Source organism: Solea senegalensis, linkage group LG10, assembly GCF_019176455.1.
Source record: "Solea senegalensis isolate Sse05_10M linkage group LG10, IFAPA_SoseM_1, whole genome shotgun sequence".
NCBI classification, from domain to species: domain Eukaryota; kingdom Metazoa; phylum Chordata; class Actinopteri; order Pleuronectiformes; family Soleidae; genus Solea; species Solea senegalensis.
The window spans coordinates 15,271,608-15,297,295 of NC_058030.1; the positions used below are offsets into that span (position 1 = coordinate 15,271,608).

General features: G+C 40.4%; 1 protein-coding gene across 8 annotated transcripts in view; it reads left to right on the forward strand.

Moving 5' to 3' along the window:
• LOC122776472 (pleckstrin homology domain-containing family A member 5-like) overlaps positions 1-25,688 on the forward strand; it is a 92,731-nt gene that overhangs the window by 11,130 nt on the left and 55,913 nt on the right. For 7 of the 8 annotated variants that reach the window (XM_044037028.1, XM_044037029.1, XM_044037030.1 and 4 more), the window contains exons 2-4: positions 5,973-6,129; positions 6,230-6,306; positions 8,119-8,176. In XM_044037028.1, the coding sequence (XP_043892963.1) occupies positions 6,038-6,129; positions 6,230-6,306; positions 8,119-8,176 (227 nt within the window). In that variant the 5' untranslated portion in view covers positions 5,973-6,037. Of the gene's footprint in view, positions 1-5,972; positions 6,130-6,229; positions 6,307-8,118; positions 8,177-12,780; positions 12,916-25,688 lie in introns of those variants that run through there. The other variant, XM_044037036.1, reaches the window with a different exon arrangement.

Genomic DNA, 25,688 nt, shown 5'->3' on the forward strand with positions numbered 1-25,688 from the left:
TCACAAAGTTACTTACAGCGTTTGGCATCAGTAAACAAATAAATAAAGCAGATCATTTTCTCCACTAAATAGTGCTGGGTTCTACTGATGTGGATTTATTATTACACTTTCCACTTAAGAACATCATGATAAACTCACCAACACAAGAATCGACAGAGCGGCTTCTTGTGTTTGTGTTATTTTTAATTCAGAACAGTGCAAGTGAAGAAATCCTCCTAAAAGGCAACAGCGTGCAACCAAAAAAAAACTTTTCATGTAATACAAACAAGGGAGAACTACTAACGTGAGTTTGATCATGACAGTGGTTGTGCAGAGCTCATAGTTTTATTGTGACCTTGAATATTTAAAAAAAGCTCCCAGCCCAAAATAGCCTCAAGAGGAGCAGATGTTCATACATAAAGATGTGCTGTGATGTCAGACACTAGGTCATACATGTCCTTGCTTTAATAAAAGATCTCATTTGGACTTTAGGGTTTTAAGGCAGTCTTTTCTCTTTACAGGCCACCGGTAGACAAAGAAGTCTTTTTTTTTAATTTATGGATTCAACATTAACAAAAATGTCCTTGAGCACATAATGTGGACACAGTATTTTAAAAGGCTTTCTTTTATACTGTTCTGGCTACGATCGCATCACTTTGATCCCACAGTGTGTGCACACTTATTTTCCTGTCATTTACTAGGAAAATGAATACGAAACAGTGGATACTGAAGAGAGTGGTGGCTTAGAATCAGAAATGTTTTGGACTTTATTGTCCAACGCTCCAGAATCTTTTGGGAATACAAGTGTTGTCCTCAAGGAGTCTTTGCCATCTGCCTTGAAGAGTTATTCCTGGACCGGAGCCTTTCTCACTGTCGCTCACATGACCCTTGATGCTCTGAGAAGATGCTCATGACCCCTTTGTCACACTGCTCTGCTTTCCCATCACACACAGGATGTGTGAGTCAATAGGGGAGGACTGCATACTGAGACATTTTGACGAATGCAAAGCAAAAAAAAGATGAACATTTCTGTGTCCATATTAAATCTATGTACTGCAGTCGCTTGGGTTCATATCCATATCTTAATTGTGACTGTAGATCACGTCAGACGTTTAAGATGTCTGCGGTGGAATGTAGCCTTACTTCACTCCATAGAGTCAGATAATCATGACTTTTCAGTCACTCCAGCACTTGGCCTGAAGTCATTCCTCAGGAACTGATCTATAATCTGCTACTTGAGCGCAAGTACATCAGAGAGCAGAGGCGTGCACTCAATAAGATGAAACCAGGAGGGTCTGCACATTAAGATCTGTGATGTCAGCACATGCCATAAGCTTTAATGAGCACTGCATGTTGTTGTCAGGTTGTTTCTATGCTGTATATCAAAGTGGAGCTCAAGACCCTGGTCAATGTTAAGTAGTTCCTCATCTTAATTAATAATCTCTATTACCTGATCACCACTGAAGGATCTAGTGAATAATAATTTCATCTGTAATCAGTGGAAAATCTGCTAATGACACGAGTGAGTGATTTTTAACTCCTGACACACATATAATATTATCCATTTGAGTACAAAGAGCAAACAGTAATGAAATGTTTGATGCACACAGAGCCAGAGAGGTTTGTTCATTTCATTAAGTCTGAACTACCATTGCCTAAAGAGAACATTTGTAAGATTAAGATGATAAGACATTTAATCGCTCTAGTCTTGAGCAGCTCAACGGTGGTTGTCTGTATGAACCCTGCCTTGTTCTGCTGAGGCTCTAGTTAAACTGCAGAAAGAAACAGTAAACCTACGACCGAAAGCCTCAATAAACTATCACGCCGAACACAGGTGAGGCTCTGTTTTCACTTTACATTGTAAAATAAGACTCAGTAGGGTAAGAAAAAAACCCAACAACCCTGCTTTATTTATTTTCCTTTTCACCACAACAGAGATTTAATACATTTCCTCTAGCAATCATTACAGTTACAACTGTCTGAGGCAACTAACAGAATCCTCTAATTACAAACACAGCACTCACTCAGTCAGTCCTTAATGACACATATCAGTAGTGGAAATCTCATAAAACTCGGAAAGGAAAACACTTGGGCTGCACCCAAACAGGCTGTGGACTCAGTGAGGTCATGACTGCGGTGAACAGAGAACCATTTGTGGGCTGGGTTTTCAAGAGACCGTGAGTAACAGTGATTCAGGGAAGCATGTTTAATGATTCAGAAGTGAACTGTCAGAATTACACCATCTTTCAAGACCCCCACACACACACACACATTCAAAGCGTACCCATATTTATCTCATGTGTATTACTTATACTGCAAGCTTCTGCAACTTATAACTGAATTATATATGATACCATTTTTCCAGACTTTCCTATAACCTTTACCGCTGACTTGACTGGACTTAATATCTGTACTGGTTTTGTGGGTTGTGGATGCCAGTTAAATAATATTGTGTGTTGCAATTGGAGAGGCGCATGACATCATTTGAACGTGATTGAGCAAACATACAGTTTCACAGGAAGTTGCTTTGTTATATTAGAAGATGTTTATATATATATATATATATATATATATATATATATATATATATATATATATACATACACATATGTATATATACATATATATATTTATTTGTGTCTTGATTTTACTTTGTTTGACACATAATACCTTATTTTTTCCCTCAGTACTATTTAAGTGGTAATGTAACAGAATGTCCAAATTAACAATGACCAATTTCAAAGCACAGTAATGAGGCTTAAAAATGGCTCAATCTGCGTAGGTTTTTTGATGATGTGCACAGATGCCGAGTGGCTCCAATATAAAGTTGAGAGTCTCTGTCTAACCTCGCACAGACAGACAGACACAATGTTACTGCTGAGCTGGCACCAGAACAAAGCCCTCCAACAGCTGCTTGATAATGTGCAACCATTAATTACTTTCTGATGCCTCAGGTCTGGCCCATGTGGAGGAGCAGAAAACACTCACCTTACCGAGGGTGGATCACATTTTTGTAAGAATGTGTTGAACAATGTAAACCAACCAAATCCCTCTTACACGTTTAATTATTGAGACTGGGAACTAATATTTTCTCCTTTGTGTGGCGTTGAATGGCTGATTGCGTGCTGTTATTTGGCTAACTTTGTTTTTTTTTTTTGTCTGTGAGGAAGTAGCTTTGTATACACAAGAAAAAAAGAGAATGTTCTACGATTTCAGTTCCTTGAGAAATCCGCTGAGTCAACTCCATATTTGTATATAAACGTGAAGAGCGCCTCGTCTACTATATGGGTCAGGGTTTGTTTTTCTTGGATCCCGTTTCCTGACAAAATGGATAATCAGCTAGAAATCATCTTTATGTGTTAAAAAAAAACTAAATAACTTAAAGGCTTTGCATTTGTTTGGTTTGTACTCCAATTATCTCCATTATCTTTTACTCAATGAGACATTAACTTAAAGTAGGAGCCACTTTAAGTGAATGTATTGGTTTTCCACTGTGGGCTGCAGTTGACAAATGTTTGTTCCAGCACTTACACTTGTCTTTACTCTTAAATGGTTGGACATCATTCATAGGCCCTTATTACCTACCTGACACTACAGGTAGCATGTGCTTAGGCAAGTCATGTCTAAAAAAGAAAAACTGAACTTTTAAAAAAACTTTTCCCATCTTCATTTTGAAGGTTAGGGTGTTGCTTGTATTTACTCATGCATTATGCAACAGAGCCTCTGCACGCCATCTCAAATCAATATGAGGTTAATCAAAAGGGCACATGAAGCCCAGCTTTGCTGAATATTTTTTCTGTTCTTTCTACTCACACAGACAATTGTCTTCACTACCTGGGGAAAACAAGCCACTCTTTTGTGTGCCTACATTGCCAGAAAGCTGTGTTATCCCACCCCAGGTAGAAGACAAAGGACTGTTTGACTGACTGTCTGACTAAGTGAAGCATCACTCCTTTTCTCCATCCTTTACACGTAGCTCCTGAGCAAATGACCTAGCAGTTGGCAGATACGTCCACCTCCCCACACCCCCACACACCTTCAGTAGCCTATGTCCAGAGCACAAAGGAACAGAATGCCAACAAACAGGCCCGCTACAGCGGTGTTAGATGACGTGTCTTTGTCTGCTGTGAAAGGCTTACACTGCAGTTTCACAGCACAATGACAGAAGGTGGAAAACAAGAACCTAGAGGTTGAGTTGGAAGTGTGAGTGTACTAGAGGACCTTGCCTGGGTCTGCCTGGGAGTGCCTCCATATTATAACGTAAGCAGAGAGCAGCAGGACTTGGGGGGACCAGAAAAGCTCCAGGCCTGGCATGGGTGATCTGGATCTGGTTTGCACGACTTGAATGGTTTTGAAACATGCTCAATAGGGCATCAAGGACTGACCAAGACCTGAATTTACTGTGTCAAACATCAGTTATAAAAATCATCATTTTTCTGTTTTTAAGCATTCATGTTTGTTGGACAGTATCTCAGATACCTGGTATTCATCATGGTGTCCTTTATTCCCCGACTTAATCTTTCTAAATGTAATCTCTTATCACAGACACTGTGTCGGTGCATGAATGCAATATGACAAATACTCTGTAGTCACTGGGCTCTAAGACCTTACATTTACTTGTATTGTTATTGCCTACAATACAAGCTAATTTATCATTTTCATTCATAAATGTTTCAGTAGGTAACAGAACAAGAAAGCTATGTACTATAATGTGTGAGTGTGGTTTTTACCTGGAGAATTGCAGGGGACAGGCAGCACATCTTCTCAACTTCTCAACTCCTTTCATTTAGCCTCTCTGGTTTGCAACATAAAATCACATCAGCGCTGGTCATAGAATGATGCAAAGAGGACAATTATTGTTTGACTTCTTTGTCAAAACAAGAAACAACAAAGATTTTCACTGTATGGTGGTTTCATAAGTGGTAAGACACACTTTTAAGTGATGTCTTTACCTGCTTATGGCACAATTTTAAGGCTTCCTGGAAGGGTCAACAACTGTTAACAATGGATTTCTGATAATCTTGACCGGACAGCACTTGGACACTTAAAAAGAGAGGAATCATTGTTAATACTTTTTTTAGCACCTGAGCTTTTTACACAATAACAGATTATACTGTCTGCTGTCTGTGAAGAAGGCCTACAGGGGCCCAGGAGATCAATGCTGCCCCAGGGCCTCCCTGCTGGTTAATCCTTCCCTGCCCCCATGTGAAGAGCTGTCTTTCTTCAGAACAATGAAAATCCACAGCAATAGCAAAAGCAGACAATAACCTATAGGAACAATAATAACAATAATAATACACCTTACTTTTCTCAGTTGCTTTGCTCAAGCTGCAACCTGGCTAGTTAGTTAATGGATTTAATAGATTTAATCACCCATTACTTCTTCCCCTTTTCTTCTTTACCACATTATATATACATACATATTATGTGCATCTGCTTCAAGGTTTTATATGTTGTGCATTCAAAGATAATCTTTTGCATACCTTGTAACAGAAAGGATATTGTTCTTAGCTGCCCACTAAGCCTCTGCTTCAAAATGTGAGACACACATCTTGGCTGGTCTAAAAAAACATGACAGCACAAGATGGCCCTTGCCGAAAATATGTACAAAAAAGCTTATTATGAGGCTAAGAAATCCAGTTATACACACATACAAACATCATTTTGGACTATATGATAAAAAAAACAACCCATATATGTTACACACTGAACCTTTAAAGAGCAATTGGACAGGTGTACCTAACAAATTGATAACTAAATTGACAACTAGCTTCAATGTTATGACTGAGTGATGTAAGTGCATCCGCAAGCACACAGTCATTCACAAAACAAACTAAGTTTAAGTGCATTATTTTAACATTTTCCTACAAATAAAACTTACTTTTGACAGTAAGACAGTGAGATGATGATCACACATCTAAACCTGCCTGTCTCCCCCCTTTGTGCTCTCTCTCTCTCTCTCTCTCTCTCCTCTACCATCCGCCGTTGCCAAGGTTTCCGTGTACGCGCTGCTGAGAGAGAGCGGAGCCGCGCAACTGTCATACAGTTACTGCCAGACATGGCGGCGGAGCTACAGCCCGACTGGATTTCCTGTCTCCCGTCTTCCTGGAGTTACGGGGTGACTCGGGATGGACGGCTCTTCTTCGTAAAGTAAGTAGCCCCCCCAACAGCACGACTCATATCTGTCCGTTCCTGGGTCACGCGAAGTCGCCGTGGAATTAGTAGTGAACGCGTTTCCTTCTCCCAACAGCGAAGAAGCCAAGAGTACAACCTGGCTGCATCCAGTGAGCGGCGAGGCGGTGATAACCGGGCACAGGAAAACTCCAGGTGAGGTGTCACGTCGCGGCGGTCAAGTTTCTCTGTCGGCTTCCATGTCTCTCGTGTGTTGTTGTTGTTGTTGTTGTTGTTGTTGTTGCTGCTGCTGCTGCTGCTGCTGCCCACAGACAAAAACGACACTACCCACGCTGTGTGTGTGTTTGTGTGAGAGCGAGGCTGTGACACCCATGCGGTGTGTGTGAGTGGGCTCTTGGCGCTCTCGTGGCCACCTCTGCCGGACTCCTGAGCCTCTTCAGTCGGCCACTTAACTTGCAGACTGAAACGTTGGTTGACGACGTGTTTGTAAAGACGACATAACAGCGTGTGAATGAATCCGCGTCAGTCAAGTATTTCTTTTAATTCCGGAGTGAAAAATAACTGCTAAACTTAGTTGTGTAGTTGTGTAGTTGACAGGACCGGTGTTATCCCGAAAGTGACGTGTGACGAGCAGCAGCAGCAGCAGCAGTAGCAGCAGACACTGAGAAGCTAGTAAAGGTTAGTTTTGTCTTCCTCCAGAGAAATGGACGCACACAACAGTGCTCTTTATCAATGCTTTGACTTCACAATTGAAAAGAATAAAAATAAAAATGCACATTTGCTATTTGGACTGCACTATGTATATCAAAAAACATCACAACATGAACATGTGCACTGTTATCAAAGACAATAAATAGTGATTGTCCCTTTTTGTTTTATTTGTTTGGCCAAAAAGTCACCATAAGTGATCCATGGAGAGCAGTTTTGTGTTTCAGTATGTGCACACAAGCTTGAGGTTCAGACTTAAATGAGCTTCTGCTTCAGTCTAGTTCCACTCATTCATAATTATCTAATATTCAGGCATTTCTTAGTAGGAATTCATTTTCTCGTATTCTTTGAGCTCAGACTCATACTCATGCGGGGACTGGTGTACTTCCTCATATAATCTCAAGCAAGTTTCCATGGTTACTGTCTTCTGCATTGTCCCTTTTGACCAAAAACAAGAGCATGACACCATGTGGAAGGAAAAGTGTTGTGGTACAGGGAATATGTGCAGTCGGCATGTATGGTTCACGTGGAAAATGCACTGCGGGCTAAGAAGAGGTTTTGTGCAGTAAATGGAAGCTCTAATGTCCAGAAAGCTTTATATAAACAGCCTTATATATCAATATTAATGTTAATTTTAGCTTCTTTCAGTTTCAGTTTATTTTGTGCCGTAGCAGCTTCCACATAAATGTTCTGCAGATTATTCTCACGGCTGTGCGTAATCTCTGCATTTTATCAAGACTGATACTACTAGAGTTTTCATCCATCTTCTACCATCTTCAACATGAGGGTTGCATGGGGCACTGTGCTAATCTCAGGTGACATAAGGCGAGTTTGCCAGTCCATCACAGGAGCAAAGGTCAAGCTTAATTATCTTTCATTGATTGCAATAACTTTGAAAACTGATAACTTTACCTGCTCATAATTTTTGACTCTTTTTTTAACAGTTTTTGTGGGGAGGTTCTAACTGTTGTCATGTAATAGTACATTGATCAGTTGAATGTGGACTGCTCGTCGGACAAAACATTCAATTTGAAGACGTCCCCTTGAGCTGTAGGAAAGTGTGATGAGTGTATTTTACGGTTTCCTGACATTTAATCGTCCAAACAATTCGCCCACTAATTAGAAACAGCAGTCAACAATTAGTCAGTAATTGAAATAATCATTTGTTGCAGCTCTGGAAGTGGAATCTACAAATTGCTTAATTTGTCTGACGAGCAGTTAGAGTTCATTTGAAACCCACATCTGTTTGTTCCGTTTAGTTTGTGTTGACAAGTTTTTCCACCTCTCGTTCTGTCACAGACTTGCCCACTGGATGGGAAGAAGGATATACCTTTGAAGGAGCACGGTGCTTTATCAAGTGAGTGAAACACTCTCGGTGACAACGCACTCCTCATAAACACAGGACCTGGAACATTATCTCAACATGCCATATAAATTCCGTTGAACTTTAACTTTACATATCACCACAGTGTGTCGGGTTTACAGAGGGAATTATTTATTTTCATTTCATTTGCCTGAAATGCAAGAAGAGCTAATTGAAATGCCTGCTGAGAACGCGGTGTGTATCAGAGTTAAATATTGCACGGCTGTAAATTTAGAACCTTTACTCCCCATTTCTGTACTGTAGAGGCCTGTTCCAAAAGTTAATCATTACACGGAAACACTGTGCAAATACGAGACAGACATGGGCAAAGTGTGGCTGCTGTTTTCTTCTGAGCTGCTCTTATTCACTCAGACTTACCCCTGCTCTAAGCTGAGCCCAGTTTTTTTCTGACAGTTGTCTTCAATGTTTGGATTTACATGGTTTGTTCACTGTTTAAAATCACACGTGTGCTGGAAAGATATTTCTCAGGTACATGCCAGCATACGGTACGACAGGAAATTGAAAAGACTTTCATGGTCTCCTTCCAGAGATTTTGCTCGAACAGCACACACACACCCAGTATGATCATGTGGAGCAGCTGTGTGGGCAGGAGAACATGTGATATATATCCCCATGTCCGCTAAAAGACTTTAGTTTGTTCCATTTGTGCTCTTCTCTGTTTGAAGACCAGGATCAGAACAAACCACATTAGTCATTGGCTCGTTTACGTTGACTTTGAACTACAGTGTATTTCACATTTTCGCCTCTCTCCTCCTCCTTGGCAGCCTGCGTACATGAGCAGCGACTCAGCGGAGATCACACGTGCTGTCATTCTGTTCGCACTGATTCATAATCTGCCCCAGAATGTTTTAAATCCATGAAAGCATATGAGATTAATGAAATAGGTCTCTCACACAGCATTTAGCAGATGAGCACCTTGGTGAAAATACTAATGTATGCCACTTTCAAGTTATTGCAATAAACAGTTTGCAAATGTAGGCTATGATTATGTTTTAAACTCACTGAATCCTCACTCTACCTTTTGACTTTCTTCATCAACTTGAGGAGCTTCATGTGGCAGGTTGCCAGACACTCTGAGTGAGAGGCAATTATTTTATGTTCCAGTATTTTATCGCGGCCCTTTTAGTGTATGGAAAAAATGTGGATGGCATTCATTAGCTGATCCCTGCGATGCTGGCTCAGTTCACTGACAGCAAACTTGTTATGTATTCTGCTAAATGTGTCGGCATTTCAACACATTTAAGACAGAATTTGTGTCTTCAGATACTGTGGCTTAATTAACAGCTTTGCTTTTGAGTCCTGGTGACTCTAAGAGATCAGTGTACCGAGGTAAACCTGGTGTGCACATTAAGAGAGTGTAGACTGTATGGTTATTATTGTTATTATTGATCATTCAGCGTTCTTCTTAACATGAACCAGAAACATATCATATAATAATCCTTTCATTTGAACCTAATTCAATGTTCTGTGATCAGTCATTTTAATAGCAGTGTAATGTGTATCTGACAAACCATGTACTAAACAACTTTTATTCACAAGTTTGTCTTTAAAACAAGCAGTTTAGCTGAATGATAATAATCTGCAGAATCCACACAACAGTGTGTGTGTGTTCATATGGTTAAAATTAAAACTTTATTTTATCAGTAAAGAATTTTACAAATCATTGTGTTTGTAGAACAATACACACATATATGCTTATCTGGTTCACTTTTACTAAGAAACTGATACAGATTCCGTGGAAAACATGACTATGATAATGCTTAAATTTGACCAACATTGCTGAAGGCTGCCTTCTGTGGACTGTGTTAGTAACACACACGTTCCCAGCCTTTTTACAGGGACTACCAGGAGGTTTCACTTTATTATTTTACTCAGCAGGAGCGTTTAGAATTCCAATTACAACTTGTGGTTGTCATCACAACTGTGTGTGTGTGTGTGTGTGTGTGTGTGTGTGTGTGTGTGTGTGTCTGTCGTAAAGCTGGCCGCCGGCGCTGATAAACAAGGCACAAGATCAATTTGTCAGCTTTGCACCGATGTCTCGTATAGAAGCCCCTCCACTTTGATTCATTGACCTCTATAAATCCATGTTTATTTATTTTTTTTAAATTTCATTCTGACTCATTGTATTTACATAGAGGTTTGTTGACAGGTTTATGCGATAACTTTCTTGGACAGGATGTAAGCAATAAATGTCGAGGGTTTATGTGAGGCAGGCAGAATAAAACCTTCGGAAAACTGCCCCAAAACCATTAGCCTGATGACAAATGGATTCAGTGTCTTGTGTTGCACAGTAAGTTTAAGTTGATATTTCTGCATTTTGAATGAGTATTAACAAAACAAACTTTGTGTTTGAGCCTTATTTTAAATCGGAAAGGCTCTGACCCATTCACATGCTACCTGTGTGTCTCAGCCGCTACCATCGGGGTTCACGGGTTGTGCTGACGTACTGTAGTCTGCTCCATGATGGTATGTGTTAAGGAGAGTGCAGGTTGTTGGTGTCGTCGTGAGGCAGTGGCCGTGTGATGAATTCTGCGGCAGTGTGAGCTTTGAGTGAGTGGTGGTCAGTGTGTGGATGTTAATTGAATCAGTCGTGGCGAAAAGCCAATGTGGGATTCTTTTTATTTTGGTGAACTAACAGCACAAGGAAGTGCAAATCTGCAGTCAGTTTGTTCATTTACTTCACATGCAGAAATGTAGTTAAGGCTAAGACAATTGCAAGCAGTAACTAAATCTTAACTACTTTCTGTCAAGATGCTACACTTCAAATGTTAAGACTCAATTCAGTGATTTTTGTACTTGTGCTGTGATGCTGCACCTAAAATACTGCACTAAAGCACAAATACTAAAGCACTGCAGCCCCAGAATCAAGTCAATGTCCATTGATATTTTCTTGAGTAAATTCTACAACCACCCGCCCAGGGTACATTATCTTTTTAGGTTGTTTTAATTTGTAATCTAAACAGCATTTTGAAAGAGAGACTATGTCATCTGGCAGGTTTGTGCTTTCCAATTTTCTCTCTCTAACACATAATAATCTTACATTTTAACTCGGGTCTTGTCCTGAACAAGATGAGACAAACTTTTAGTTTCTGACTCTCTGTAAATGACATTTTGGAACCCGTGAACTGAAGACCTTTCAGAAATGGGTGCCAGAATGAATAGTTTGAACGAGGTGCAAAAGACTGATTATATTGAAGCAATTATAGCCCTAATTATGAGTCGGATTCAGAAAGTGTTTGTTGATGATTTCTTTTCAGTTCCTTCTTTCTGTTCACTGATTTTGTCTTATTCATTCTGTGTGGGAAATGAACGGTTGCTGCCAGGACTAATGGGACATGACACAATGAGATGGGCTGGTGTCCTGTTTTGAAGGCATTGCATGAGCAATAAAAACGATTAAGGACTAATTTCTGACCCTTTATACGTTGCAGTGCTATTAGGCTAAAGTTTTAGCCGAATTGTCCTCCGGTTATTAATGTTTAATTTGATGAGATTTTGTCTGTATCCTTTGAGAGAAACCTTCCTGCTTTGCAAGTGCTCATCAGAACAAAGTGCAGCATAAAATATAAATAGTGTACTCTTTGCTCTGTAAACACCGCTTTCATTAGGCTCCTCACTTCGACTTCTGCATAATTCATCACTCTGAACACGGGAAAGCATGTCAAATGGAATTTGACCAATTATGAGAAAATCTCTGTAGTGTTTCGCTATGTAGTTCATTTCTTTGTCATGAAGCCCCACACAGAAGCTTACAGAGTGTACATTAGAAGCATCAGGTTTCTCTCTCTCCTGTGGGTCAATATTCAATTATGGTAATTGTCACTCAAAGCTAAATAATTTAACCCTCTCTTTTAAGAGCTCTATGGTTACATTTTTTTTTTTTTTTGCCACAATCATTAATGTGATGAAAACCGTTCAAAGACTTTCCTGTGACTAATAACAGGCCCAATGGTTCTTGTTTAAAAGATACAAAAGGTTTATCACAGACAAAGATGCATTGTTTGCTGCTTAAGACTGTGATCATGTTATTGACAAAAAAACAAAACAAAAGATGAAATATATTGTGTATGTGCAGAGAAGAGTTAAAGAGTTTAATCAGTGATACATAAGGAAAGTAAGTAAGTATTAAGTATTATGTATCATGTGAAAATACAACACATGCATACAGCTGACAATAACATTAGCTTGCAATATATTTCTAATAGTTTAGACCAGTAGTTTAGTTATTGGTATTCCAATTCCAACACCCCTGGTTTAGACAGTAGCCCTTGCACATTGCCATTTGATCCATTGTTAAAATGCACATAAAGTCACGTGTGTCATGCTCCGCCTTCTTCTCCGCCTACATCTCCTCCTTTCTCTCCTGCGTTCGTCTCTCCCAGTCACCTGCTCCCCATCCCTTCATCAAGCACCTACTTACGTATTTCTTGGTTCTCCAATCACTTGTCTGTCGCCAGATGGTTACAGACCTCTGTGTGGTAAACGGCACACCTCTCCTGAAGATCCTTATAACTCTTGTGTCTAGTTGTTGCTTGTTTCTCTGCTCACGTTAACTCCGGTGCTTTCTCGGTGTTCAGAACTCCCTCCAGCGCGCACGCTGCCACTGACGCTTACTTTCTCCGCCGCCTGGATCAGATCTCCGCCTTCACCCTCAGTTCCTGCATTAATACATCTCATCTGTGAACTCATTTGTTAATAAACTGTTAAACTGCCTCCTGTCTCTGCCTGACTGCTCTTGGGTCCGATACCTAGCCCTAACAGACTGAGCAAAACTCTTTTAAAAATCAGATATTAATAGTGATAGCAATTTATTAATAGAATACTCAGTGTCAGTGTGGAATGTAGTGAGACTGGAGGCTGATCATTTGGGTGAGAGTCGCCAGTTTTGATGGACATTTAAAAATTCCATCTTCTAAGGGTGGGAATCAGGGTACTTTACGATGCGCAGTACACAGTCCATGGTACCAATAATATTGCGATATTCTGTGATAATCAATATATTGCAAGACAATCCTATGGCGATACATCACGATTTCTGTCTAACTGTAGGAAGTGAAACATCTGTTATAAGTGGAGGATTTCTCTATTTACTTACAACATCGAGAACAAAGTGCATAAAGTCTATGTATTGAACGTGGTTTGGGCGTCTCTTGACGTAGATTTCTCCATCATTATCCCGCTGTAAACTCCCTCTTCGTTGGCCAAGTGACTTCTACCCAAGTTTCCCTCATTCATTTCGAGATTCAAGAAGTTCTTTGTGATGTACACATTAAAAACACAGGGTCAACGGTGCAAAGAAATTCTTACTTTGCTGTTCTCCCAAGTACCAACAAAAAAAACTATTCAACAAAGAATCAAAGAATCAGAGAGGCATGCATTAACAAATGAGCCAAAGAAGAGTAGAGATATTGCACACTTGGTGGTGTTGAAAAAACAGACTTGAGAGAGTGTAAAGTGCTCTGTGCTTGGGCAACAGATTAGCATTTAAATGCAGTAAAAGTGGTGGGATGTGGGGGTTGTGGAGGTGGTGTGGAGTTCAGGAGTCTGATGGCCTGTGTGTATAGAAGCTGCTTGTCAGCCTCCTGGTTCTGGATTTCACACGTCTGTAGCGTCTTCCTGAAGGCAGGAGTGTGTATTGTCTTTGAGTATGTTGTGGGCCCTCGTGGTCACCCTGGTGGAATAAATGGCTAGTCCACGGATGTGTTGAGCAGTTCTTCTCACTCTCTGGAGAGGCTTCCTGTCCATGCCCGGCGAGTGAAACTGGCAGGGACCGTTTACGTTAGAGCGCCTTCATTTGTTAATTAAAACATCGATATTTGCCCTGGCGTATCGATTCTCGCATTGCACGAGGAAGGACAACAAGTTATCATATCCAAATCCATATTTTGACCCACCCCTGCCATCTTCTCTGATTTTATAACCCTGGAAATCCAGTCAGAAGTGGGAGTGTTGGAGAGAGGGCTAGTTGTTTAGGAATTTGAATTGAATGAAAGGCAAGATAGGATTTTTTTTTTATTTTGAGTAGTTTAATAAACAGTCACTGTTATGGCTTCTTTATTTGGACTAATTAAACTTGATCAAGTAAAATATCAACTTGGTGGTATAAGTTCTTGCTCTGGTGCATCACATCAACTGCTCCCTAGCCAAAAGAAAGCCGTCACAGCTGTGTGTTTCAGTGATTCTCGGATTTCAGCAGGCTAGAGTGTTATTACTACACTGCTAACCATCAGCGTAATCCTCCATTACAACTCAGGTTTCTGTTTAGGAAGTGATTTGTGCTCTTTCATGGAAATAGAAAATGCTTTCCTGTCTGATTAGCTGGCGGGTGTAAAATTGTATATGGGGAGTCCTCGAGGATATTTCCAATCAACAGTTAAATGCTAAGCCACCGCACTAAATCAGTGGACATGGTATATTAAACACTAAAACTCTGCCAGGTCCATCAGTGACTCCATCTATACAATGTGTTGTTTTATGATATGCAGCCAAGTACACATTAAAAAGTATTTATAGTTCTTTGCTAGATACTAAATGTGTCAGACCTGAGGCCAAATACCACAAAACCAACATAGTTTTTCATTCATGGTATAAAATAATAATTTTATGGCTGAAATATACTGTGTATTTGACTTTTTTTCCTCACATTTGCTTTATATCAGTACCAACTGTCTATTTTCACAAATAATCATCTCAAGGGAACAAGTAGGGCAAGGTTCTTAAATGTTTTGGTTTACTTGAACCACAGTACATCCCAGTGCGCACTGGCTGACAGGCTGCACTTCTTGCTGTCTGACTATTGTTTACACCTATGGGCAAATTAACTATTCAACATCCTGGAGGTAACTTAAGCACACGTTAATATTGAATATTAATGTTCAACTGGGCCAAAACTGACCATGGCACTCACTCATGTGCATGCTCCACAGTTCCCGTCACCAGACTTTGACCCAGAAGAAGTTGGTACACATAAGAAGCAGACAATAGTGAGGAAAAACATGGTGAAATCCACAACTGTGCACTCTGGACTGATGAGGATACAAGTTTATGCTTCAAATATTGAATATTTTGAAGTTGATGGATGGTAGAAGGACATGGCATGATGCTTGACATGGTATCAACTTGGAGCTAAGGTTATTTTGGCCTGTGACATAATAGGTCAACCATAAAACGTCTAATACTAACGAGCAGAAAGTGGCATGGGCCACACAGTGGCACTGTTGCTTTACAGCAAAAAGACCCAGGTTACATGGAGTTTGCACGTTCTCCATGTGTGCACGTGGGTTTCCTCCCACAGTCCATAAACATGCAGAAGTTAACTGGACATTCTAGGTTGACTCTAGGTGTGAATGTCTCTATATTTTGGCCCTGTGATGGATTGGCGACCTGTCCATTGTGCACCCCACCTTTCATCCTGTGTCAGCTGGGATTGTCTCCAGTAAGTAAGACATTCCCATAGAGATGGCCGAGGATTATCCGCTGGGCACAATCATGCCTGTATTCAAATTGTACTTACTCACCCCCTCAGCAGGGGTTGGCCCAGATGACTGTGACTCCTGACTCACTTGCTCTGTCAGTGTTTGGTATTCATGCAGTTTACTTACTGTATGTGTGGGATGTGACTTAAAAGGGAAACCAGTGGATCTGGTTCTGCCATACATCATCCTCATCTCTGGCTCCATAACGTCCTATTGTGACACTTGGTGCTGACGGGGAGATAGACAGACAAAGCAGGCTTTGAGCTGCTCTCAGATGTTTCAATCACTGTGGGGTCCCTGCCATTTGGCTAGCACTGGGTGAAAAAGCATGTCCATGTGTTTTGGTGTTGAGATGCTCTGTGTGTGTGTGTGTGTGTGTGTGTGTGTGTGAGAGAGAGAGAGGACATGTGTAAAAGATCCTCTAATGGTGTTTTCTGCCTCAGGCGCTGATTAAGACAGTTTCTCTATAAAAATCTGCATCATACCAAGTTAGTCTATTCCAATATAGTTGATGTTTCCCATTGTATCTTCTGGGAAGGATTAGTTTCTTAGGGTTGAAAGGCATAGCTGTTTTTCATATAGGATCATGAATCACTTTGTCTGCACTGGTCCCATTTACCATGAGTTACAACTTGATAGTTGATAAGTGGAATATGACAGACTTTCTTTTCTGTTGCAGCAACAAGTTTTCAACTTGCGTTGTACTAAATCCTCGTCTTCATCAGATATCAAATGCTCATGCTCTTTAAAGAGCCAGTGAGTAACATTTAGGTGAAATTATTTTCATTAAGCAGAAATAGATGAGCTTTTCTGCATGGAGTTTGCATGTTCTCCTCTTGTGTGCGTGGGTTTTCTCCAGGTCCTCCGGTTTCCTCCCACAGTCCAAAGACATGCAGATTTGGGGATTAAGCGAATTTGACACTCTAAATTGACCGTAGGTGTGAGAGTGAGAGTGAATGGTTGTTTGTCTCTATACATGGCCCTGTGATGGACTGGCGACCTGTCCAGGGTGTACCCCGCCTTTTACCCTATGTCAGCTGAGATTGGCACCAGCGCCCCCCCACAACCCTCATGTGGAGGACAAACAGTAGAAGATTGAGTGAGTGAGTGAGTGAGTAATAGAAGGTTAGATAATTTTATATAAGTGTACAATCACCTAATTGTAAGAATAGTTTTTTATTATTACCCTAAAATGAGCCTTTTAAATTTATATCAGGTCAGCTCTACAGACCAAACTAACTGAAGTTTCTCCAACACACTTGGAAACTAGTAGTGTGGTGAGGGATATTCACCCGCAACACTTCACCAATATATGTTGCTACATAAACACTGTACAGAACTCTATGCAATGATTTATAAGGCATTCTTTGGTCCTAAAGCTTCTTATTTGTGTGGATGGCTTTGATTTAAAGCTGAACTTGAGTAATCCCTGCAGTAATCTGCAATGAGCTGCCCTTTGCTGATGCTGCCAGGTTGAATCTGGGGGCAGCTGCCTTCTTGGGGGTCATGCTGCTAATTTGACTACGATTACACACATTCGCCTACATATACTGTCAGTGTGCCAAATCACAATCGTGTTATTGTTTTTTTTATTTAAAGAATGAATCACATTTAACTGTCTGGATTCTCTTCTGAAAAGTCAACTCACCTTTATGTTTTATCCCAGTAGTGTATGAAAGCTAAGAGGTTATGCAAACAAGAATGATTTTGCAGCATTTGATTTCAAGCCAGGTGTGCAGCTTCAGTATCCTGGTAGTTCTCTGCTCCAGGAGGAACCCAATATTGCTGGGAAGCTTAAACTTCCATTACAACCACAACAGAGATTGAAAGCGAGATTAAAGTGGTCACAGTGAGATACTGTATAAACAATACAAAGACCTTACTAGGACACATGCAGGTGAAAAGCAACATTTACTTGCTGATGAAATCTCCAAGTTTCCTACCATGATATCAGTTTATCATCTGGGTGCTGGCCGTCTTTTACCCTCTTGAAGTTTCACAGCTGCCTGATCATACCTGGAAAATACAAGTACCTTCTATCCCTATCTTTTTCTTTCTCCCTCTATTTTGCTTGTCTGTCTCCCTCCGTCCGTCCAGTGGACAGTGCACGACCCAGTTGTTTTCCAGATGGTCAGTGATGATTGGGGGGCTTTTGCAAGCCACCACCTTGCTCAAATGCTCTGCAGCTGTAAGCTCTTGGAGTGCCATGTTAAAATGTCCACAGAGAGCTATCCTAAAATAAATTGTTACAAATTGACTGACTGCCTGGATTAGGATAATCCAGGCTGTCAGTAGCTTCCCGGTTTACTTTAGACAGAAAGAAACCAAACCTCTGTCCTCACAGTCATTCTAGCTTCATTTTAAGGGTCCACTTACACACTGCTGCATATTTTCTCATTTTTCCAGAGGATTGAATAAACTGTGTACTGCTATAATGATTTCCTGTTTGCTGCCAAGTTTTCAATTTAGCAGCAGCAGTGGAGGGATTAAAATCGTACCCTCTTGATCCCGTGGCATCAATTTATTCCCTCCTTTCTCTCTCCTGGCAACGGTGTGAACTGCCTGCAGACCATGCATGTTCCATGAGGTCGGTACTCTGATAACAGGACATTGTTTCTTTTTGTTACTTCCTTAAGTTTTTAATCCTCTCATAATTTCTGTACGCATCTCTAGAGTTTAGTGACACCAACACAGACTGTATATGAAGTGGAAGTAGTCTTCTGGCTCATGCTAATTAGGAAGTAATATACTGAATAGCCACCAGGGTTGCAAAAAAACTTTGTTCGAATGGAAGTCTATGGAAAACGTAGCTTACTTTCTTACATGTTTCTGGCAGTATTAGCTCCATGTTCTTTTACATTTGATGATTTCATGCTCACTGGAACCAAATGCGTCATATTAGTAAATTTCCAGCAAAGTGGCGGACTGCCCAATATTTAGGTAATTTCTTTAATATCTGTAATTGTTTATGGATTATATGTTATGGATAAAATGAAATGCACTGTAATATGTCTCACTAACACCGTGAGTAGACACAGTTACACAACATAACAATTCATAACTGCGCACAAAACAATACAAACTTGATTCCAGTGCTTTTTCTCGCTGGTGTGACCCGTGTCCCGTGCACTGCCCAGCTCACTGTGTCCAGCCCGCTTCTCCTCCTTGTGTGTAGCAGTCAGTATCTTCACACTGCACTCCCTCATGCAGCTGATTGCCAGCTTTTTCTTGTCTCCATCTGCAATGTTGACACTCCTAAAAGCCATTTATGTAAAAGGTCCCCTCTGCAATATCATCACTGTATGAAGCACTTCCTCATTTATTACAACCATCAACCCAAAGTAAAAACTGCCTTTTACAGCCACTTATCGTGTCTCCTGTCTGTCTGTCTGTGTGCGTTCATTGTAGTTTGTGTGAGGCCCATCATGACTTGAGTGCTCTGCAAATTCTGCTGCTTGATGGGACAGTTGACAAGTGTAGATAGTACCCAGGTCATCACAACTGCTTCAGAACTAGCAGGTTCCCCTGAAAGTAGTAGAGACATTAAAAAGATTGGTAATGCCGCTAAATCCTGACATAAAATCAGTGTAGTATGCATAGCATGTGATTTGCTGGAGACTTATGGACAGGGAGGGCTTCATAGACAGCTGCAGTGATTGGATAATAGACTGCATTTATTGCTCAACTGTAGAGTAGAGACTCCTCTGCTGTCAGGTTCCTCTCCCACACTCTGGCTGCCCAAACAAATATTTGAACTCCGGTCCAAGGCTCTCATTGAATAATGTATACCTGCTGTGATTGATATTGTACATTTGTGTTTCTCACCAAGCTTAATGTCATCACTGGAGTTACCAGAAGAGGAATGTGCCATAGTGTGGTTACGGTCACAGAAGACAGGAAACAAATAGTTGTGCCCCATTACAAATGAACTGGAGTAGTTTGTCCCGCAAACACGAAACCCTGGAAAAAACAAACGGCTAAATGTGAATGCATTGGTCTGAACTGGTGCCTTGGAGACAAAAGCCAAAAGCTAAGAAAAATAACATTGCTGGATACAGCTGTACATAACCTTTCGATGTTAATACAATATGTTAATTTAACTAATCAAAAAAACAAATCCCACCAAAACACTTACCATGTATTCTTAAAACTGTAATGCGTAACCTTTAAATATAAGAAAATGTCTGTTACATTCAAACCACTGTCAGATTAGTTAACCCAATGCCCCTGAAGCCTATCAGCTCCACACTACTTCGTCTTTGTAAAGTGGTGTTTAGATTTGATGTCGTCTAGTAACATTCCTGCACACCAGGAACATTGTGCCAGTCTAACAAGACGGCTACAAACATGTTCAAGTATGACTGAAATACTTTTCCCTTAAGTGTATTCTACCGCTCTTAAAAGCCGGTCTTTTCGCATTATGCAAAGATAAATACTTCTTGCCCCCGTCCGCCTCTGCACTGCTGGTGTATACACATAAACACTCCCTCATTAAGGTCTTATAATATTACTTGTCAGAGTCCATTGTCAGATGGATAGCGTACAAATATACAAACAAATAATAGCTTATACACTTAAGCTGTGTTTCCACTGCACTGTCTCAGCTTACCTCGCCTCACCTCAACACAGTTTGGTTGGTTTTCATTACGATATAGTACCTCCTCCACGTGGGTGGAGTCATCACAGCACGGCTGCATGGAACTGCTGTGACTTTATTTTACACGCGACACACAAACTAGTGACTAGTGACTTGTAAAGCAGTTGTTTTCAGTGTACTGAATCATTAGCATCAGTTAATAAAAAAAAATTGTTTAGTTCTTCCTCCATGACCGGAGCACAGACTCCGTCTGACACAGTCACTGAAATGAAATACAACGGCAGGGGTTGTGATGCGGCTTGCGATTGCAGACTTATACACCACATTTTAAACATTTCTATGGTAATTGTTGGAGATGAACCTACGTTTTTAGGATTGTGTCTTTTTAACTGATCTCCAGTTTGGTGTTGTTCGGTTTGATTCTTGTGTCGGACGTTTTGGTCATGCCTCTTCCTGTGCTGGAACTCTGACCAATCAGTGACTGGCAGTGTGACGACGTTACGCATAATATTGTATGGAACCTTGCCAGAGCAGGTACTAAAAAAAATATCAGGTACCAGTTACTATTGCTAATGGAAACGCAAAATAACCGTGCAGTGCCGAGGCGAGGCGTGCCGTGCTAGAGGAAAAGGGCCTATAATGTTACGTTGTTTTTCTTCAGGAAGACCAAACAGAGGCAGAATAACAACATCAACAACAACAATTGCTGAAAGTTACACACTGTAGCTTTAAGGGCTAATAAACACAGTTGATTTCCAACTTCATGAAAAATCTGCCAGTTTCAAATCTTTACTTTGTTTAACATCTCATTTTCCCCCACCTTTTAGTGCTAATAATCACAATAATGTGTGCTGCTTTGACCTTGTCTTTGTACACATGGAGACGCAACTCACCATGCATACAATAAGGGGACCTACTTATCAGCACATCACAAATGTATCAGGTTGCCTTTAAAGGTGACGTGGAATGAGTTCCTCCTGTCCTTAATTTCAAGCTACATATCCGCTCTGTGCAACCTGCTTTCAGCTTCAGTTCCAAGGTGTGTGGGAGATGAAGCCAGAAATGGAGCGAGCTGACAGGGGCTTCATAACTGCAGTAATGGTTACACCTCATAGTGATGATCCATCAGGCTAATCATCTGTCAGGCGGCTGCAGTATGTTCTGCAGCAGGAGGAATGAATATCTCTGGAAGTCAAGAGTCTGGTTTAAATATCACCACTAGTTGCTTAGGGATAAATGTAGCCTTGGCACCTCTGTGCTACGATTTATAAAATGACATACAGACCTTTGTCCTCCACCCTGGATGAGAGGGTTAGCCCACAGTTTTTCACGGTAAGACCTCTGCTGGAGGTTCACATAAATACACCCTCAACTTTGACTTTTATGTCATGATGGCTACGCTACTGCCTCTGGGCATCTTGTGTCAGGTACAGTGGGATTTAGCAGAGACCATTTCAAAATGTCTTCCCCCTGTAGCAGCTTTATTATTGCCTGCCGCTAAGCTGACGATGTGTGGGCGGGTGGTGTGGTGTGTGTGGGCAATGTATCTGGTAGAAATCACTTCACAGTGAAAGGTGGCGTGATGATTTGAATTTGACAATAGGCCTTGCACCAGCATCACATTAGAAGAGCACTAAAATCAAGTGGTATCAGAAACAAGTGCAGACACTGCTTTTAACAACACTCTTAAAATGTGGAGGATTTTTTTATGATGTAACAAGTACTGTTATAGTTACTTGATTTATCATGCTTTAAGGCTGCAACATTTTTTTTATTTAAGTAAAGGGGCATTGGATAATAATAAACATCCAGCCATCTGTTTTCTACCACTTTATCCTCCACGTGAGGGTCGCGGGGGTGCTGTGCCAGTCTCAGCCAAGCTGACATGGAGAGATCGCCGGTCCATTACAGGGCCACATATAGAGACAAACAACCATTCACACCTACCGTCAGTTTAGAGTGTCTTATTTACCTAATCCCCTTATTGCATGTTTTTGGACTGTGGGAGGAAACTGGAGAACCCAGAGAGAACCCACACACACACATGCTGGGGAAAACATGCAAACCCCATGCAGAAAGGCCATGTGGCCCATTAATAAACATTAAAATGTCAATATGCCAGGTTGATGTTACAAGGAATAAAAACTAAAATACAATCAGACAAGCAAAAACATCCTGATCACAAAAATTCAACATTGACGAAGAGGAAAATTGATCGATTGATCAAGTCCTTTTTTTTTTACCAAAAATGTGAAAAAATGTCATTGTTGAAAGTTTTCAAACTTTGATTATTTAGTGATTTCTAGTTGGACTAACTATGATCAATTCAGTATTCCTCTCTTATGTCTAATGTATTAGCTCCTAAACGGTTTAAAATTAGAATTGCATTTGTACCAGGAATCGGATTTGGTGCAGGTTTCACATCAGAAAAAGTTGAGTGAAAATTAAGAGTTGCACTTGGTTAGTTGCAGCTATTTTGGGATGAAAACATTGCAAGCTAGCTTAGACTATAAATGCTCATGCTATACAGCATATATATGCTATATAGTATTTGTATCTGTTACATAGAAAAACCATGCTATACTATACTAAATCTTACTTTCCATAAACATATTTTTATCTGTATGAATTAGTCAACGTAACCACTCAAAATAAATGAAAAATAAAAGGTCATTTGCTACAGTTTAGTATGAAACAATGTGTATGTGAATGAGTTCTGACATAATTGGTTGTTTAAGGCTCTGGCCCTGGATTTGTCTAATCGTAGTATTTCCTAGAATCTAAAATCCACTGGCTGTTGCTGTGCAGTAATTTAGACCAAGCCATAAGTGGACTGTAAGTGTTTCTGAGCTGTCAGATTTGCCTCCCTCCTCCCTATTTGTTTTAATTGCTTTATGTATGAGGTCATTAGTCATGTCAGTGTGACAGAAAATATGTTTACACAAGAAGTTTGCGCTTTGCCAAAAAATAAAGTAGGCCACAGTTGAAGATAGCTTCCATGCAAAAAGGATCGTTATCTACAGTGTTAATGATAAGGCTCTCAAGACATGTTTATTTTGTCCAGAAACCCAGTCAGAGCACTTGTGAGATTTGGGTGGTTATGAGAGTCCTCTTAGCTCAATCATCATTACAAAAGAAAACTGTGCTTGTAAAAACTTAAGGAGCTGTTTAAATAATAATGCTTTTATAAAATTGTGAGGTTTTGGGTGAATCAAGAATATACTGACCATGGTTCAGTTTGGTAATGTCGCAAGTTTAACCCTGCCCTGTCTGTGATGACTCTTGAGCTCATGTGTTTCTTTAATGGAGCCAGTCGTTCACGATAGAAACAGCAGTTTGATTTGAATTGTGGATAAAACGGTCCATGACTGGGAACTAACTTATCAGAGACACAGATCATGCTATCTTACTGTCAAACCATCTACTCCTGTCCACACAGTTTTAGATTTCCGCCGGAGCATGATGCATGCAACTGGTCTGTAGGTAAATCCCAGCTATGTCGAGAGCTTGCCTCTGGCAAAGATGAGACAGGTATTTGTGAATTATAAACCAGCTTTTCATTCCTACTCTCCCACATCTCTTTGCAACACTGCATCAGGTTTTTAAGTGACTCAACGCAGTGAGGTTTTGGGCATTGGTTGCTAATCCTGTGTTACTCTAATCATGAACCTCAACCATAAACATGACGTGACCGGATGTTACCTCCTTAAGACAGCACAGTGTGTCCACTTGAAGCAGTGTTGTGTTGACCAATGCTGTACTTTTGTAATGTGGTCAGATAAAAAGCGCGTGGAGCAGTATTGAACAGACTGTAAATGAATAATGGATGCATCATCAGGAGGCCGCCGCACCTAATACAAGTCGAACTCCTAAAAGTCATATTAATCCTGGGGTTGGACCTGTTGCTGTATTTTATTGTAGTTTTGATGTAATCTTTAACAGTCAACGCCCTTTTTCAAAGGTGCAGTAATAATGGAGATAGGAAATCCTATATCACTGCTCTAGATCACTGTGCCAATTCAAACATCATTTGATACTGCCAGTCTGAGTACCACAGTTCTTTGTTGACAGCGTTTCGCACCATCATGGTGAATGTTAAATGCATCACTCTACTACTCCAGTGGTTTTCCTCTGGTCCTTTCATGTGACCCAATTAACCCTAATTCTGTTTTTGTACTCAAATGTAATTCATACATGGACAAACCTATCTTTACATTTTCACCCTTATATAACAGCTGTAATGCCCCATCGTGCTGTAAACCTGTTACATGTCAGGTTGTTGTACACCTGATTTAAGTTGTTGAGCAAAGTGGGGTGATGCGGAAAGGATATGCTCCCTCTAGATTCCCTGTTAGAGGTTGCCCCCAGGTGACGGTTGATGGAAAGTAGACCTGGGCACAGTTTTGTGACTTGGTTGAAAGGCTCCATGTTAAAAAAAACCTGGCCTGGGGCCACATGGAGGATCCCACAGAAACCATGCTGCTTGTTGACTGCACCTGGAGTTCAGAGTAGATAGAGTAATGATGTGATTCTGTGGAGGTCCTGCTGAAATTGTGCAAATTGTTTCAAATTGCCTGGGCTCTGTGTGTGATTGTCTCTGTGATTTAGGCCTACTTTGAGTGAGTGAGTGAGTGAGTGAGTGAGTGAATACTTGATTTCAAACTTGTAGAATACAAGAATATTAAACTATGTATACAAATGAAGGACAAAATAAATCAAAACAAAGGGAAACCAAAAAAAGCAAAAACAAAACAAACAATATGTAGTATATATTCTTTATTTATGGTTACTTCATTTTCCTCCAGCAAATCCAATAATAGACTGAGTTGCACGTCTATTTGTGCAGCACAGAGATGAAAGACACTTTGATCGGAATTATTTTGAGGTTTTTCCGCATTTGATTGAAGTTATTTTCATAAATGTAATGTACACTATTCTTTGAACAAGGTTTTGTTTCTGTGATTGGTTGAGCCTTCGACATTAGTCTAGTCTTTGAGTGGAATTACACCCACGCCTGTGTGATAGTTCAAACTGCATGAAAATGCAATTCTGTTTAAAAATAGATTGAAGTCTTTACATTTTCCACGGGTTTGACTTGGCTCGGAATCCCTAATGGGTTTTTGTCTGAAGTCTGTGGGTTTGATGCAGCAACATTACCTCAAGGAACATAATAGGGAAATTCAAGATAAAGCGGTATCTTTTCGTGTGTGTATGATAGGTTTTTTTAAAAGTCACAGATTGATTGCAAGCCATTAATGTCCTGCTGTTCTATATTGTCTTTATCTTAATACACTGTGAAACCCGGAAATCATTTCCGCACCAGCTACAGTTATGGCTGAAAGAATGCAGTGTTAGCAGTAGATAAATTCATGTGAGGGGAAAAATGCAAAGAAATTGACAAAGAGAAGCACCA